General features: G+C 40.9%; 1 protein-coding gene across 4 annotated transcripts in view; it reads left to right on the forward strand.

Moving 5' to 3' along the window:
• The window catches only part of MRTFB (myocardin related transcription factor B), a 209757-nt gene that overhangs the window by 170318 nt on the left and 21687 nt on the right, over positions 1 to 17752 (forward strand). For all 4 annotated transcript variants that reach the window (XM_037742530.1, XM_017540003.2, XM_017540009.2 and 1 more), the window contains 3 exons: positions 4852 to 4989; positions 11654 to 11901; positions 16811 to 16943. In XM_037742530.1, coding sequence (XP_037598458.1) covers positions 4852 to 4989; positions 11654 to 11901; positions 16811 to 16943 — 519 coding nt within the window. The remainder of the gene's footprint in view (positions 1 to 4851; positions 4990 to 11653; positions 11902 to 16810; positions 16944 to 17752) is intronic.

The following is a 17752-nucleotide window of genomic DNA, read 5'->3' on the forward strand; positions in this document are numbered from 1 at the left end:
GGTTCAAGTGATTCTACTGCCTCACCTTCCTGAGTTGCTGGGGTTATAGGCACATGCCACCATGCCTGGCTAATTTTTGTATTTTTAGTAGAGACAGGTTTTCACCATGTTGATCAGGCTGGTCTTGAACTCCTGACCTCGTGATCCACCCACCTCAGCCTCTCAAAGTGCTGGGATTACAGGTGTGACCCACTGCACCTGGCCAAATTTTTTTTATAGCAATCCAGAACAGACTAAGACAGGACTAATATCTATTGTATATAAACAACTTCCACAACTCAACAACAACAAAATAAAAACTCAGTTCAAAAATGGGCAAAGGTTTGAATGTGGCTTTTGTTGCAATCGATGTTTCAAAAAAAAAAAAAAATGGATATAAAGGACTTGAATTGACATCTTTCTTAAGAGGTTATGCAAATAGGCAATAAGCATCTAACAAGATACTGCACAACACTAATCATTAAGGAAATGCTAATTAAAACCCCAACACACCACCTCATGCCCATTACAATGGCTACTATCGAAAGAACAGAAAATAAGTTTGGAAGGATGTGGGCAAATTGGAACTCTTGTGTACTGTTAGTGGGAATGTGAAATGTTATAACCACTGTGGACAATGTTCAGTCTTCAAAAAAATTAAAATAGAATTGCCAAATGAGGTAGCAGTTCCACTTCTGGGTATATGCCCAAAAGAATTGAAAACAGGAGTTATAACAGATATTTATCTATCCCTGCTTATAGCAACATTATTCAAAATAGCCAAATTGTGAAAGCAACCCAAATGTCCACTGCCAGATGAATGGATAAACAAAATGTGCTACAGATGTACAGTGGAATAGTGTTCAGCCTTTAAAAAGGAAGGAAATTCTGCAATACCTGGATGAAACTCAAGCATTATGTTCAGTGAAATAAGCCAGTCACAAAAAGACAAATACTGTACGATTCCACTTACATAACATTACTTGAGTAGTAAACTCATAAAGGCAGAAAAGGAAATGATGGTTGCCAGGGGTGAGGGGAATGTGGGACCAGGCAGACATTGTTAAATGGGTGCAGTTTTGCTTGGGAACATGAATAAGTCTGGAAGTGCCAGTAGTGATGGTTACAGAACAATATAAACGTACTTAATGCCATATACTTAAAAATGGTTAAATAGTAAATTTTCTGTATATTTTATTATGATTTTTTTTAATGCACTTTTAAAGCAGAGATACATGCAAATTCTCACTACCAATCAGGTCATCAGGTACCCACTGAATGTCCACTAGATTCTGTGCAAGGAAATTAATTCACTTTTAATGTTCAGTTACTTATTCTAAAAATGAAATGCTTAAATATATATTACAGGAACAGATGGTCAATGCAAGGTGATACATTTTAACAAAGCTAGAATTTTGTATAAAATATTCATCTATTAAACATGCAGTGCATGATTTTTGTTTTATTCAACTCTTTCATTCTATTTGGGGATTAGAATATGAAAACAATATTTAAAGAGTAATTGCATTTTTAATTGATTTGCATATTGCCATCTTAGTTAAGAACTCTGCTACATCCCATGTTAAAAACACATTATTGACATAAAATATACAATACAAAACAGCTTTGTTTCTGTCCCTCAAGGCTGCATAAAGAAATTCTAATAAAGAGGAACAAACAGTCCGGGAGCAGTGACTGGCCCTTAGCATGTGCACTGTCTTCTGCAGCAGGAACAGTGCAGACACCTGACACAGGATACAACTTTGATCAGCTCAGAGCTTTGCTCTGATTTCTCTTTTTTTCTATTGTAGCAAAGCTTTCCTGTAGCCATTTCTAGTAGAAGAAAACTCAGTCTTTATGATGACAAGTGCCTTTTTAGTTTTTTTTTTTTTTAAGCATAAATATCCATCATTAAAAACCATTTTCTGACATTTTATGGTTTTCTAATGAAAATTAAAGATCTGGGCCGGGCGCAGTGGCTCACACCTGTAATCCTAGCACTTTGGGAGGCCGAGGTGGGTGGATCACCTGAGGTCAGGAGTTCAAGACCAGCCTGGCCATCATGGTGAAACCCCATTTTGAAAAAGAAAAAAAAAAATTTTTTTTTTAAAAGAAAAGAAAATTAAAGATCTGGCCCTCATGAGACCTGCAGCCTGTAATGGAAACATTGGTCGGATCCAATAAGACAAAGCAAAGTTTGCAGCTTTTTTAGCTTCTTTGGGGAAATGATTCAGAATCATTTTGAAATTAAATTTGCGTTGAACAGCAGGTGAACTTAGGTCTTGGTGGCAACTTAAACCTATTTACATTTTAAATCTTAAAAGTATTCTTTTAAAATTTTGACATATTATTGAATTTATATGGAACAAAATAAGTTTAAGTATCTCTTATGGCCTGGATACTTTTTTTTTTTTTTTAACTTTTATTTTAGGTTCACAGGAATGCAGGTTTGTTATATTTGTATATTGTCACAGGGGTTTGATGTAGAGATTGTTTTGTCACCCAAGTACTAAACCTAATACTCAATAGTAATTTTTTCTGCTCCTTTCCCTCCTCCCACCTTCTACCCTCAAGAAGGCTCCAGTGTGTGTTGTTCCCCACTGTGTGTCGATGTGTTCTCATCATTTAGCTCCCACTTGTAAGTGAGAACATATGGTATTTGGTTTTCTGTCCCTGCATTAATTTGCTACAATGGCACCCAGCTCCAGGCCTGGATACTCTTTTAATGCTTTTTGGAATACTTTCACTTCTTTTGGTAACTGCAGCCACTAGGAGCCTGACCCCTTGATACAGTCCAAATGGGGTTTGGTAGGGGAAGGGAGAGGCTTTTGTTATGTTTTGGTCCTTTCTAAGGCACATTAAAATGGCTGGCAAAATTAGAATTTTTGATATATTTATCTTCAGATTAGGTAGAGTACAATAATCACTGTATTTCATTTGGGTTATTCTTGTGTTATGCCAGAATCTGTGGTTTTCTTGGTAGCAAAGTCACGCTAAAATACCAAAAAAGCTAGTAAGATAGGCATATCAGTAATGAAGGCTACAGTTTGTTAGGCACAGTCTAGTAATACAGGGAAGACTTTTTTTTTTTATAAATCTTAGATTTGATACCACATCCATGTTCCTGAGTTATTTTTCGTATGATTAACACTTACTGCTCTCAAATTCATCAATGAGGGCTGGACTGGTAAAATAGCTTGCCAGGTGAGTAGGACGTATATGCAAGGAAATCTATATAGAGTTCAGAATTCAAGCATTTGAGTCTACTTCACATAACAGTTACATAATAGCCAAGGAATGTTTGCCCCTCTGTAAAAGTTGACCCAGAGATAAATATCTCCATTTCAAAAAAATATGCAAGGTGAAAGGAAAATAAATCACATAAAGTCATATTCAGTAAAGAAGTGATCAGCTAACGTCATCTTTTACTTTATGTGTGAGGTTTGGTTGCTGAGAGATTCACTGAGGAGCCGGATGTCTCAAGGCTCTTTGGGGACAGAAGTCTGCTGGAACACAGGTGTCCAATCTCTTAGACAAGCCCTTTCCCTCATTTCTGTTTAAAAATGAAATTGAAGGCATCCATCTTTCAAAGTAAGTTTTTTCATATTGTCAACACTGACAGTTACTAATAACTGAAAACCTGAAATCAGTGGCTAAAACCTCAGGGAGAGAGCTGACACGGGCACGCACGATGAATTGCATACTCGCACACACACAATCTCAGCTGGGTTTGAGAACGTGACCTAGACTGAGTAAAGCCAGAAGGAATGGCCATTCATCAATTAAACAAATATTTGAGTTAACTAGTATGTGCCAAGCTTCATGTTTATTGCTGCTAATAGCCCTCCGAGTTGTCAGGTTATTTATTTTAAGGAGGAAAAACATGGTTTGCTATTTTCAAATGCAAATACTTGAACAAGAGAACTGATGTTGGTTGTTGGTGTATTGAATTTGAGAGTTGTTCAGGGAAGTGGAAGTGATAGAGGAGGACATTTTTCCTTAAGATAAGGCTGGTATAGTAAGTCCAAGTAGTAATCAATATGCAAAATTTGACTGGTTTGTTAAAATAGTAATTGTTCTTTACAATAAATGAATACTTAAGATCTATGTAACGTAGATTGCTAATGAGCATTCATAAAACAGAGTAAAGCCTCGTTAATAACATGTGACCCCAAACTGAGATTCAGTAACTGTTGATTTTGGCCTGGCTAACAAAGTAGCTACTTCTTTTAAGTGAGAGAATGCTGTCAGTGAAACAGGTCAATCTTACCAAAGTGTATTCTTTAAATCTTCTGTTGCAAGAAATGGGGAAATATGGTTAATGAGAGTTCTAGTCAGATTTGGAGAGAGGAACAGAGGGTGTAGAGCACATTTACAGATATATGGGTGAATGGGCATTTAGGAAGAGATGCTGCCAGAGGGTGGGTCGAGTGTGATACAGGGATTCACCGGGCTCTGCAGGGAAGCCTGAAGGTTACGTTTGCATCAGCCAGGGTTCGCATAACCTATGTAGCTAGCGGACTTTATGACTACCATGTATTGTTTTGATCAGACATACAAGTATCTTGGACTTTTCTTTCCCTGCCAAAAAAGAGTGGTTCTGACCATCTTTCTGAGAAAATACTGTAGTGTAGTCAGTCTAACCTTACTTGCCTTTAGTTATTCACTGCTCTTGGAGCAAAGACTAAATGATTGCTCCACTGAGGCAAAGGATGTTATTCCACCAGCTGGGCCTCAGACATAATCACATATTTTTCCTTTGATTCTTTTCTAATGGACTGAAAAACCAGGTCATTCCTTTTTAATTGCGATTTTTCTGTTTTTAATGATCATTAATTTCACAGACTTGTACGTTTTTGCCTTTTCTACCAGTTTGCTTCAGTGTCCCCAGCAGTTCCTGAATTCTTGAAAACTCCTCCAACTGCAGATCAGCCTCCCTCACGGCCTGCAGCTACTGTCCTCCCCACAAACACTGTGTCCTCAGCAAAGCCTGGCCCAGCACTGGTGAAGGTGGGTACTTTGGATGCACCCTGGGGGTCGGGTGGCTTTATTTGTGACTCTGTCTATACCCCTGTAAACAGAAGACAAAAGCATTTATCTAAGTTGCTCAGCCTGCCTTTTAGCCCAAAGTCTTGAAAACTAAACCATGCAAAGACTTGCTAGACTGGGGTCTTCATGTTTAATTATGTTATAGTCTCAAAAAAATGGCAGAAAATTTGGTCTATTTAAAACACTACGGGCTGGATGCAGTGCTTTGTAAGGCTCAGGTGGGAGGATCGCTTGAGGCCAGGAATTTGAGAACAGCCTGGACAACATAGCAAGACACTATATCCACAAAAATTTTAAAAGTTAGACAGAGGTAGTGGTGCACGCTTGTAGTCTCAGCTATGAGGAGGCCAAGGCAGGGGGATCACTTGAGCCCGGGAGTCTGAGGCTGCAGTTAGCTATGATCACACCATTGTACCCTAGCCTAGATGACAGAGTAAGATCCTGTGTCTTTAAAAAACAAAAACTACTAGACTATGCAGAAAGCCCCAGTTCTGCCACCCAGGCCGCTAAGATGAAACATAAGAAAAACAGATTTTAACTTTTCAGAATTGTGTTTAGAACTTCTAAATAAGGTGGGTGAGGACAATAAGGTGAGGAATAGTTTAACAGAATAGAGATCTCAAATTTTTTAAACTAAAAAATGATACTGTAGTTAGCTACCTTTTCACCACCTTTCAGATGGGGAGACCGAGGCCCACAGAAGAAATGACAGAGCCAGGAAAGGCCCCCCGAATCCAAGTGTAGCTCTCTCCTGCCACCCCCACCTGTTGCAGCACTCTGCTGAGGCAAGGGAGCATCTTTGAGATGACCGTGATGCGTATTTCTCACAGCCCTCTGTCCCCGGGACTATCCTTGTCCTTGACCTTCCAGGAGAGAAGGCTCTTGTAAGCATGGCTGAGTGTTGGTAGCTTCAGGACATATGTTAGTGTATTTCCCCATCTTCCACTGCTTAGCATTGGGGCCAAAAATTCCATACGGCGGCAAGTGGCAGGTAACCCTGCCAGGGAAATCAGTTTTTACTTACTCTCCCAGTATCCCCATGCATGCAACCCCAATGGCACAGAGAGGGTCTGCATGCCCAGCCCTCCTTCCCTTCTGATCTTGAAAATGTGTTCTCTGCGCTTCCCAGTCTCCGAATGTCTGCTCCTCACTGATGTCTTTAAGGAGAGCTTTGGTTCTAAAGGAAGCAGCATTGTCGAAGAATGTGAAATTCAGGGGTTGGTAAGGGACTTCTAGGACTGTGCCGAGAGGAGGAGACAGGAACACATTAGGAAACAGAGCAGAATTCTTTCAAGGTTTCTATAAGGAAAGCTGTTTCCCATCCTTCACTTGTGGGGGCTGATAGGTCATAGCAGATTTTTTCTGAGGAACCCTGGTCATTATGTTTATGTGCTCCTCCTCTGCAGGTGCCCTTCTGACTGTGGCTGGGTCAATTATTTTATCACTCTACGACAACTGTTCTCAAACCCCATTTTAAGTATAAATTATCCTGGACCCAGTTCATTCTTAAGATCAATTTTAAAGGACTAAAAATAAAATGTATAGCCAGGCATGGTGACACACCTGTAATTCCAGCACTTTGGGAGGCCAAGGCAGGCAGATCACTTGAGCGCAGGAGTTTGAGACCAGCCTGAGCAACATGGCAAAACCCCATCTCTATAAAATGTTCAAAAAAATTATTTGGCATGGTGGTGCACACCTGTGCTCTCAGCTACTCGGAGGGCTGAGGTGCAAGGATCACTTGAGCCCAGGAGGTCAAGGCTGCAGTTAGCCAAGATCATGCCACTGCACTCTAGCCTGGGTGACAGAGTGAGACCCTGTCTCATAAGCAAATAAATAAAATGTATTGTTTATAATGAAATAAGCAGGTAAATAGCAAAATGATTAATATTGTGAGACTGAAGGAATAAGTAGGTGAAAGTGTTTTCTGGCATTGAGGTATATACCTTAAGCACCTGATAATTAAACTGATTTCCAATTAGCATACATATTCACCATGCATTTGTTCAACAGATACTTATTCAAGCACCTTCTATGTGCCGGGCACTGTTCTGGGTACTAGGAATAGATAAAGCAAGGAACAAAACATCACAAATCCCCACCCTTAGAAAAACAGACAACCAAGTAGAGCGTGTACCTGGTGGTGATGAGTAATGTGAGGACAGGGATGCTGGGGGGACAAGGAGAGGTGTGTCGTTTAAATGAGGTGGTCTGGGGATACGCAGATAACACTTGAGAAGTGAGAGTGTGAGCCATGAAGATATCTGTAGGAAGAAAATCTGAAGTCTCTGAACAAGGAAGCCAATATGACTCCAATAGCAATGGCGGAGGGGTAAAAAGTAAACTATGCAGCCAGGTTGTGGCCAGAAACCAGCATCTGTAGCGCCTTGTAAGAAGTTAGGCTTTGGCTGGGCACGGTGGCTCACGCCTATAATCCCAGCACTTTGGGAGGCAAAGGTGGGTGAATCACGAAATCAGAAGTTCAAGACCAGCCTGGACAACATGGTGAAACCCCATCTCTACTAAAAATGCACAAAGTTAGCTGGGTGTGATGGTGGACGCCTGTAATCCCAGCTATTCAGGAGGCTAAAGCAGGAGAATCGTTTGAACCCAGGAAGCAGAGGTTACAGTGAGCTGAGATCGCACCACTGTACTCCAGGCCTGGGTGACAGTACAAGACTGTCTTAAAAAAAAAAAACATAAGTTAGGCTTTGTATTACCACTAAGGGGAAAAGTTGCTGGAATATTTTGAGGAAATGTGTTAGAAACAGTAGGGTGCAAAGGTAGAAGCAGAGACAGGTAAAATGCACAGCAGGACACAGTGGCAGCCAGCAAGATAACAGAAGTGGTTGGATTCTGGCTGCATTTGAAGGCTAAGCTAGCAGGATTTGCAGACAAGTTGGATATGTGGTGTTAAGAAGAGGAGTCATGAACCATCTATTGTTTTGCGTCTGCGCAACTAGCAGCTTGTAGTTGCCATGCCTGAAATGGAAAGGAGTACACCCAGAGTGTGAGGTGCTGCGTGGGCAATTAGTCGAGATGGCGTAGAGGCAGCTGGATAGATGAGTGCAGACTTTAGGCGAGAGGTTGTCAGTGTATAAATGGCATTTAAAGTCATGAAACCCAGTAAAATTACCTAGGGTCTAAGTACCGATAAAAAGCTATGCAAGAAATGAGTCCTTGGGAACCACCAACATTTGAGAGAGAGAGGAAGAACCAGCAAAGGAGACTCAGCAAAAACAGCCAGCAAGAGTGAGGCAAGGTGGCTCTGAAGCCAGCACATTTCAACGACAAGAGAGAGAGCAACTGTATCAAAGGCTGCTGTGCCTCAGTTAGGATGAGTGCTGCAAACTGGCCTTGGTTTAGCTGCGTTGAAGCACAGCGACCTTGACAAGAACAATTTCTGAAAACTTGGTACGGGTGGTCACAAGAAAGCCTGAAAGTCAGAGCTGGAGATGGTGTTACAGAAAGCTTTTCTTGAGAGCACAAAGAAATGCGTCTGTAGCTTCACTGCAATGTAGGGTCAAGGAAGCTATTTGTGGTCCCATGGGAGTGATCCAGGAGAAGAGCAGGGAACCACAGCCAGGTGTCGCCGAGGGAACACAGAATCCAGTTGAAGAGGGAAGGGCCAGCCTGAGACAGCAACACCAGCAGGAAGGAAAGCGCTCAGAGTCCCAGCACAGGCAGGCATTCACAGCGTGCGTAAGCTCTGTGCTGATCACTTACATGTTCTCAGTGTTTAGGCAATGAGACCTCAATTGACAGAATGGGGTTGGGGGAATATTAAAGTTTTGGGGAGAGAAGAGAAGATATAAGGCAATATTCTAGAAGGGTAGGAAAATTGAAGGACCAGAAAAATGTAACAGGTTGGCCAGGTAGCACTGATGAGCCCTTGAAGTAGGTAGTCATGAGCTAAAGTGAGACTTGTCAGCATGGTTTTATGTTTTTCCTGTAGCCACTTTCAGTTATATGAGTACAGGCATGAAGTGGACCACTGGTTCTCAGCAGGGTAAGTTTGTCTCCCACTGCAGACATTTGGCAATGCTTGGAGACGTTTCTGGTTGGGACAACAATGTGGGGGACGAGGGGCGTGGGTAGAGGTTCCTAGGGGCATCTAATGGGTAGTGGCCAAGGATGTTGTTAAATATCAAACAGTGCACTGGATGGACTCCCACAACACAGTTACATAGCTCAAAACATCAGTAGAGCCATTGTCAAGAAACAGAAGGAGACAGAGAATTAATAAGTGTTTTGCCAGGTGTGTATGACAAAGAGGGAACTGTGCAAGTGAGGGGACTGTGGGACATAGCTGGGTAAGGAGGGAAGTGAGGAACATGTAAAGGTTGGAGCAGAAAGGGATTGTAGGTCTCAGTGGCATCAAATAATTGTTATAGTTGGCATCCTGGATGGAGTGAAATGACAGAACACCTGGTGGGTATCAGATACCAGGATGCTGGGAAGTGAGGTTTAGATAATGATGAGATCTAGGCTATAATCACACAGTGACTTGCAGAGAGAGGTGATGAGATATCTAGAAGTAATGAAGTCAAGGAACTGAGAGAGCAGAATGTTAGAAGGAATGTATGTGTGGATATTAAAATCACCATGAATAGTGACTGAAGTAATGTTGAAGAAAGCAAGCAGCAGTGGGAGTCTCAGGTGTGTCATAGGAGTCATTAAGAACTAGGAGGAGACCAGGTCCTGATGGTCAAGTCTGAAGGCATGAGATGAGATTAACAAGAATATATCCTTTCCAATACATAGTTACTTCTTACAAATTCTTATTTACCAGTGCTTAAAAATGGGCTACTAATTAATTGGATATTATGTCCAGTAGTATGCGGGTAAATGTTTAATAAGTGGCTGGGCTCAGAGGGCCCATTATAGCCTTTGCCAGTTCCCATGGTGTAAATATTCCCACAGTGACCATTTTCAGGCTACCAATGTGATATTGCTGAATGCAGAGTTGGGAGAAGATGCACTATTGTCTCTCTTGAGTAAGAGCTGGCTCCAGCACCTCACTGGCTATGTCTCTAAACTGTTATGTAAAAACGGCCACAAAAATATTGTTGCAGAAACATTCTTTTATACAAGGGATTTAAGAATTCATGACGCCGGGTGCGGTGGCTCAAGCCTGTAATCCCAGCACTTTGGGAGGCCTAGGCGGGTGGATCACGAGGTCAAGAGATCGAGACCATCCTGGTCAACATGGTGAAAACCCATCTCTACTAAAAATACGAAACATGCCGGGCGCGGTGGCTCAAGCCTGTAATCCCAGCACTTTGGGAGGCCGAGGCGGGTGGATCACAAGGTCAAGAGATCGAGACCATCCTGGTCAACATGGTGAAACCCCGTCTCTACTAAAGCTACAAAAAAAATTAGCTGGGCATGGTGGCGCGTGCCTGTAATCCCAGCTACTCAGGAGGCTGAGGCAGGAGAATTGCCTGAACCCAGGAGGCGGAGGTTGCGGTGAGCCAAGATCGTGCCATTGCACTCCAGCCTGGGTAACAAGAGTGAAACTCCGTCTCAAAAAAAGAAAAAAGAAAAAAAGAATTCATGACATATCAAGTGAAGAGAGAGAAAGGCACATTTCTAATAAGCATAGATGGATGGTGTCATCCCAATTATATTAAAACATATATGAAGGAAGGATATATAAAGGAATGTTAATAGTCACATTCTATGAATGCTAGAATAGCCTAACATTAGAAATTAGACTATTCCTGACCTATAGAATGCAGTGAGTTTTGTTTTCTTCCTATCTTTGGTGGCAGTGTCCTAATTCTTTGGTTATGAATATAGATAATGTGATCTTATCAATAGCTCCATTTAATTGAGTACTTCTCAAGTCTTTGTATTAAGTTGGGTATATTCCCTAAAGAAGCTTAGGAATACTTTCCTATATTTTGTTTTTTGTTTATTTGGATGGGTTTTGTCAGATGAAGTTATCTTAGAATCTGAATAGTGAAAAGTATAAAGTGATCTGATAAATTATAAACTGAGAAGACAAAAAAACTCAGGAAAACATCACCTGATTCCTAATCTTGAGAGAAACATGGTCTCACATCCCAGTTTCAAAGTAAAAATGTACTATTTTTGAAAAAAATTCATATTCATATCACTCAATAGTTTTTGTATTATATTCTTTAGAGATAGTTTATATTCTGTTTTCTTCTCATTGGAAGCTTTTTTTTTTTCCACATATTTTCCACAGAATTTTTAGCTATTACATGGTTTTGAAGAAGTATACTTAATCATTTTTCTACTGTATATTTATCATGCAGCCTATTTTTCACTAGGAGATTATATGTGTATATTATTACTTGGGTAGGGTGTTCACACTGGAGACCCAAGGTCAGTGTGCGTTGAGTTTGAATAGCTCACGCTCAGTATCTTACCCAAACCCTGAGGGAATAGTGCAGCAGGAGAAAATTTCTTGGTCAAAGTTAGTATGCAAACGTTTTCATGGCTCTTGAAATGAATGTAGCATATTTTTTTCCAAAGTAACTGTACTCATATCTAAGGTACATTTCTTTTTAATTTCAAATCATTTAGGCACACAATACAGTAGATTTCATGTGATGACATCTCTTTAAATGTTATTTTCTTTTTTTCTCAAAAATAGCAAAGCCATCCCAAAAATTCAAATGACAAACACCGTAGCAAAAAGTGCAAAGATCCCAAACCACGGGTAAAGAAGTTAAAGTACCACCAATACATTCCACCAGATCAGAAGGGTGAGAAGAATGAGCCGCAGATGGACTCCAACTACGCCCGCCTGCTCCAGCAGCAGCAGCTCTTCCTACAGCTGCAGATCCTCAGTCAGCAGAAGCAGCACTACAACTACCAGACCATCCTGCCTGCACCATTCAAGTACGGCGGGGCCCATGCTATCCTCATAACGCGGGGTGTTCTGTGTTTTTTTATGAGGAACTATATGTTACCAAAAGTCAAATATTGTCATTTATTTGTGCTTGGTGGTTATTTTCTTTTTTATCAGAGCTTATCATACAGTGTCTGAAGTCCACATGCTGAGAATGGCCAGTATTCCAGTCCAGTTTGTGTCCTCCAAAATAGGTTCTGAACTTTTATAAGTTAGAAATGCCTTTTCACAATTATTCATCCAGATTTGCTTATTATTACAACACAAAAGCAGTACTAGATGCTCTGAGAAAAGCATAATAAGTGCAAGACCTGGCATAAACAGCTAAAAGAAGAGAAAGATGGGCATGAAAGCTCGAATGGGCAAGGAAAGACTGGTGGAAAAGGCAGGATCTTTGTATGTGGAAGGCTCTAGAAGGGCCTTTCCAGGCACAGGGGAATGCTGTGAGTACTAGTACGGAGGAAGGAGTAGAGTAAGCAGCACCTCTTCATTGGAAGGTGAGAAAAGTTGCCTAAACAAAGAATCCGGTTAATTTTTAAGAAAAAAGTAGAAGACAGAATCAAGTAGAGCCCATGTCTAAGGGGACTTGAAGCTGGGCAGAAAAGACCTTACTTGACACAGCAGACAACGGAGTGCTTCAGAGTGGGCTGCTGATGCAGTGAGGCTGAAATGCAAGAAAGAGCAGCTGGACATTGGTATTGAAGGGGCATCTGTAGGCAGTGAAGAGCTCTGACAGCAGACTGAGTGTTTCAGAAGACAGTGAAAGGCCTTGGTGACCAGCAGCTGCATAAAAGGAAAGTGTTTTCAAAGTTTGAGCCCAACTTTGAGGGACAGAAGGGAGTGAATTCTGACAATTTCTGAGACTGAATTTGCAGCAAGACATTAATGGTTAATTTTAATTATGTAATAAAGAAAATTTCTGGATATACATTCCCAATTTTTCTGGGAAACAGATAAAAATGCAAAGATCTTTTCTTCATTTTACTTTTCAGAAGAAAGTAATATTTGCATTCGACTCTAGAAAAACATGAGGAAAAATTATCTGTGATTAAGTCACTCAACTTACAATCACATGATCTATAGAAACTTCTATTTTCTACATGTAGCCTAAGCATTCCCTCATAGGTAGCCCCACTTTTTTTCCCTCTTAAGAGTCAAATATCTTAAGATTAAACCTATTAGTAATTCAGACCTGATTGTGAAGTGCTTTATTCTGAAACATCAGAGCATGGAGATGAAGAGAGAAAACTTCGTATCCAGTTATTAAGAGCAAGCAGGCCTGAGTGAGCTATTGATATTGGAAGGGAATCAGGTGAGGGCCAAAGAGAATTGGAAAAGAATCAAAGACAAGCTACTGTTACTTTACACCTTTGTCCAGGCCCTAGGGAGGCCTCCTCCACTGCCATCCTCCTTTGGCATTGGGCATCAATAATAATAATGGTAATGATGGCTTGTGGTTGGTTACTCACCATTTACAATGCATTGTGCTTAAAACTGTGCATCATCCCGATCCTCTCTGCAAGTCTAGGAGGAATTGCTGTTATTGACAACATTCCCAGATGAGGATGCTGTTAAGGTGAAAATCCCAAAGGATTTTTTTGATATCTTTGAAAAAGTCTTTTCTTTAATGAAAGAATTTGGCTGTGTGACTGCCTTTGTAGATGGGAAGAATCCATCAGAGGTGTGAGCCTACTGAACTCTTCCTAGTTCTTTGTCTTTCCATTAAGGCTTCAGTTCCCCTCTCCTACTCAGACATTCAAAACCTCTAAAATAAGCAAGCTCACCCAAGAACGGTATCATACAAAAAGACCCAAGATACTAGGAGGAGAAAGAACACTTATTTTTGTGTATTACTTCACCCCAAAAAGAATGTAAGTCCTGTTCAATTTCCAGATCCTAAAAATGGATATCGTGCTTTCTAAAGCACTGTTTATGCTTATCAAAATTCCGTTGCAAGAAACTGAACATGGAAGTCCAACAGTGCCCACAAGGGTGGCATTTTACCTGAATCATGTAGCCCTTTGCCACTACAAAGGAGCAAGCACCCAAAGGGACTGGGCTTTAGTCAAACCCAGTTTGTCCGCACAGTGGGAGGTCACTGGAGGTACTAGAAGGCCACTGCATCCCTCAACTCAGGAATCTCATCTGCACAGCGATCACATTCGTCAGCAACTCCCTTCCCCCTCCCCCCTCCCCCCCCCCATCTATTGCTTTGGGAGAAAAATAGATTAGCATGTTTATATTGTAAAGATTGAGTTAAGGCCGGGTGCAGTGGCTCATGCCTGTAATCCCAGCACTTTGGGAGGCCCAGGCAGCTGGATTGCCTGAGGTCAGGAAGTTGAGACCAATCTGGCCAACATAGTGAAACCCAATCTCTACTAAAAATATAAAAAAATTGGCCAGACGTGGTTATGTGTGCCTGTAGCCCAAGCTACTTGGGAGGCTGAGGCAGGGGAATTGCCTGAACCAGGGAGGTAGAGGTTGCAGTGAGTCGAAATCACGCCACTGCACTCCATCCTGGGCGATAGAGCAAGACTCCATCTAAAAAAAAAGGGTTGAGTCAAATACTAATCTGTACCAAATTCTATATGTACCAAATTCCCTATATAGAATAATTACATTCATTTTCAAGGGGATAATACCACTCACAAAGAAGCAAAAGGTGGCTCTGCAGGGAGACTACTCTTATGTGATAAAGCACAGACTTAACGCACAGCCCTTAAACATTTGCAGTATGTCTGTGGTACTGAAACTTCATGGGGAGAGAGATTTGGAGAAGAATGTTTAAAAGGCTCCTTAAGGGGACAATAATGAGTGAAAATAAGGATGAGAAACATTGATTTAAAAAAAATGCTCTCATAACTCAGATTTTAAAGTTGAATTTTTTGAAAAGAGAATAATGATGCATAAAATATTTGTCATTTCATCCATTGTCAAGAAACTTCATCCCAAAGATTTCAGGTATTTAATTTCAACAAAATTCAGGCAGGTTTTACTAGACCCCAAAATGAATGCCAAGAGTTAGCTATTGACAAAGGCCAGCATTGGCTTTGACCACAGGCTTCCCAAAACTCCTCAGAGAAAGCTCACCCAACTATGACCATCACCCCGTAGGAACTGTCATCTCAAATCCCTGTTTCAGAGTGTGAAATTCCGAGTCTCTGGGCTTCAGCATCATGGCCTTGCATGATAGTAAAGTCTGAAGCTGTAATGGAATCAGCTGTAGGTGTCAACCATCCAGAAATGGAACACCACTGTTACCAGGAGTATCACAGTTGGAAGATGTTAGGTAGGGATCTGGTTTTGATACTGAAAGAGTTGAGGGAAATTAGTACAAAGCACCTAACTGTAGTAGAATTTGACAAGTGATACACCAACTTCTTTTAAATAAACTTTTAAAATTGAACTATAACTTTCATACAAAAAAGTCCATAAATTATAAGTGAAAACTTGTGAAAATACACTCCTGCATCCAATACCCAAACCAAGAACATTATCAGTACCCCAAAAGCCCCCTTTGTGTCCCTTTTCCGTGATGATCCTGACTTCTATCCCCAGAGATTAGTTTTGCCTGTTTTTGAACTTTATATACATGCAATCTTACAGTACACCTAGGTGCATCTTTATTGGTGCTGATGGTTCATTTTTTTAGTTTAGTATTTCATGGCTGACTACATCATAATGTAGCCATCCAGCTTACTCTTGATCCATAGTTGGGTTGCTTCCAGTTGGGGTTATTATGAATAACACCATAGTAAATATCCTAGTCTGTGTCTTTTGGTATACATACTTATGTCTTTCTGTTAGATGTCTATCTAGGAATGGAATTGCGGGATCATAGAATAGGCAGATGTTTTCCTTTAGTACTATGAAAGAAGTTTCCCTTTAGTAGTTTTCCACAGTGGTTGCACCAATTCACACCTCTGCCAGCAGGGTGTGATTCTTCTGGTTGTCCCAGGTACTTGGTATCATCAGTCTTACTCATTATAGCAATTCCATTAAAAATGCAAGGCTGTTCTGTTGTGATTTGCATTTTCCTCACACCTAGTGAGGTTGAACCATTGTTCCCATATTTATTCACCATTGGGATATGCTTTCTTGTGCTACGTCTATTAGATTTTTCCCCCACATTTCCACTGGGTTTTCTGTCTCTTTCTTACTGATTTGAAAGACCTCTTTATATACTCTAGATATGAGGTCTTTGTCAGAAATATGTATTACAGATCTGTGGTCCTGCACTGTGGCTTGACTTTTCACTGTTACCTAGTGCTTTTTAAGTCCTGTTTAATAAATCTTTGTGTACCCAAAGGCCATGAAGATACTATCCGCAATGTTTTTCTGAAAGCTTTTTTTTCATAATTCACATGTAGATTTTGGAATGAGGTGAGGTGAGGCCAGTCAAGAGCCCTGTTTTTTCCCTTGTGAATTTCCAATGCAGCATGGTGCCATCCAAAGTCCCGCCCTCTATCCACTGCATCACAGTGTCCTCTTTTTGGTAACTCCAGGGTCTAGGTATGCAGAAAGCCATTTCTGGATTTGCTGGGATCTCTCATTTGCCTGTTGTTCTGTGCCTGTATCAGCAAGACACCACGTTAATTACATGTTGATGTCTGGTCATGAGACTCTTCCAACTTTGCTTTTCTTCAAGAATTCATGGCCATTCTTGGTCCTTTGCATTTTCATATGAAGCATAGGCTCACCTTGTAAATTTCCACCACACTAGCAAACAAAACCTGCAGGTATTTCGTTGCAATCTAATATAATTTGCATCTTTACATTATTGAGCCTTTCAATCTATGATTGTGGTATTTTTCTCTTCATAAGTTAGTCTAACTGTTGATAGAAGCAATGTCAAATCTAGAAATTATTATAAACTCTAATTTTCTTTTTCTTTTGAAGGCCACTCAATGACAAAAATAATAACAGTGGGAATTCAGCTTTGAACAATACCACACCTAACATACCAAGACAGAATACAGCTGCTCCTGTGAGAAAGCCAGGACCTCTGCCTTCTAGCCTGGATGACTTAAAGGTGACAATTCCAACTAGAGCTATTTAACCCATAAGTACCACAAACATGTAAATGATTTGCCATATTTGTCTAGCAGACATTAAGTGGTTTTCAGTAGACATTCAACTTTACCAGCAATACGATAATCTTTATAAAGCTACTTCCTTTTTACTTCCACTAATAACAACTGTCACTTACTGAGCGTGTGTCTTGTGCAGGTACCTACCAGTTCTGCTGGATTTCAGAGGCTGTGATTTTTTTCTTCCCTGCTCAATGCCAAGTTTGGGAGAAGTAGGAAAATTTAACAGTTAAAAATATGAGCTCTAGGGCCAGCCTTTTTAGGTTTCTGTCACAGCTAAGCCTTCCGTTATCTGTGGTAACTTGAGTGCTTCAACCTCTCTCTTCCTTTGCCTCCCTATCTGTAAAAATGGGAAGAATAATGATACAGACATCTCATGGGGTCGTGTGAAAATGAGTGCAAAAAGTAGAGCACTTCCAACAGTGTCTTGCTCACGACAACTACTCAGTAAATACAGCTTTGTCATCATCATTCCTGGTAGTATTTCTCCGCTTTGACATAGAAGAGGAATTACCCTCTAAAAACCCCTACCTTCTGCCAGGCACAGCGGCTTATGCCTGTAATTCCAGCACTTTGGGAGGCCAAGGTGGGTGGATCACCTGAAGTCGGGAGTCCGACACCAGCCAGACCAACATGGTGAAACCCCATGTCTACTGAAAATATAAAATTAGCCAGACATGGTAGCGCATGCATGTAATCCTAGCTACTTGGGAGGCTGAGGCAGGAGAATCTCTTGAACCTGGGAGGTGGA

The sequence above is a fragment of the Cebus imitator genome, unplaced genomic scaffold (genome assembly GCF_001604975.1).
Source record: "Cebus imitator isolate Cc_AM_T3 unplaced genomic scaffold, Cebus_imitator-1.0 Scaffold122, whole genome shotgun sequence".
NCBI classification, from domain to species: domain Eukaryota; kingdom Metazoa; phylum Chordata; class Mammalia; order Primates; family Cebidae; genus Cebus; species Cebus imitator.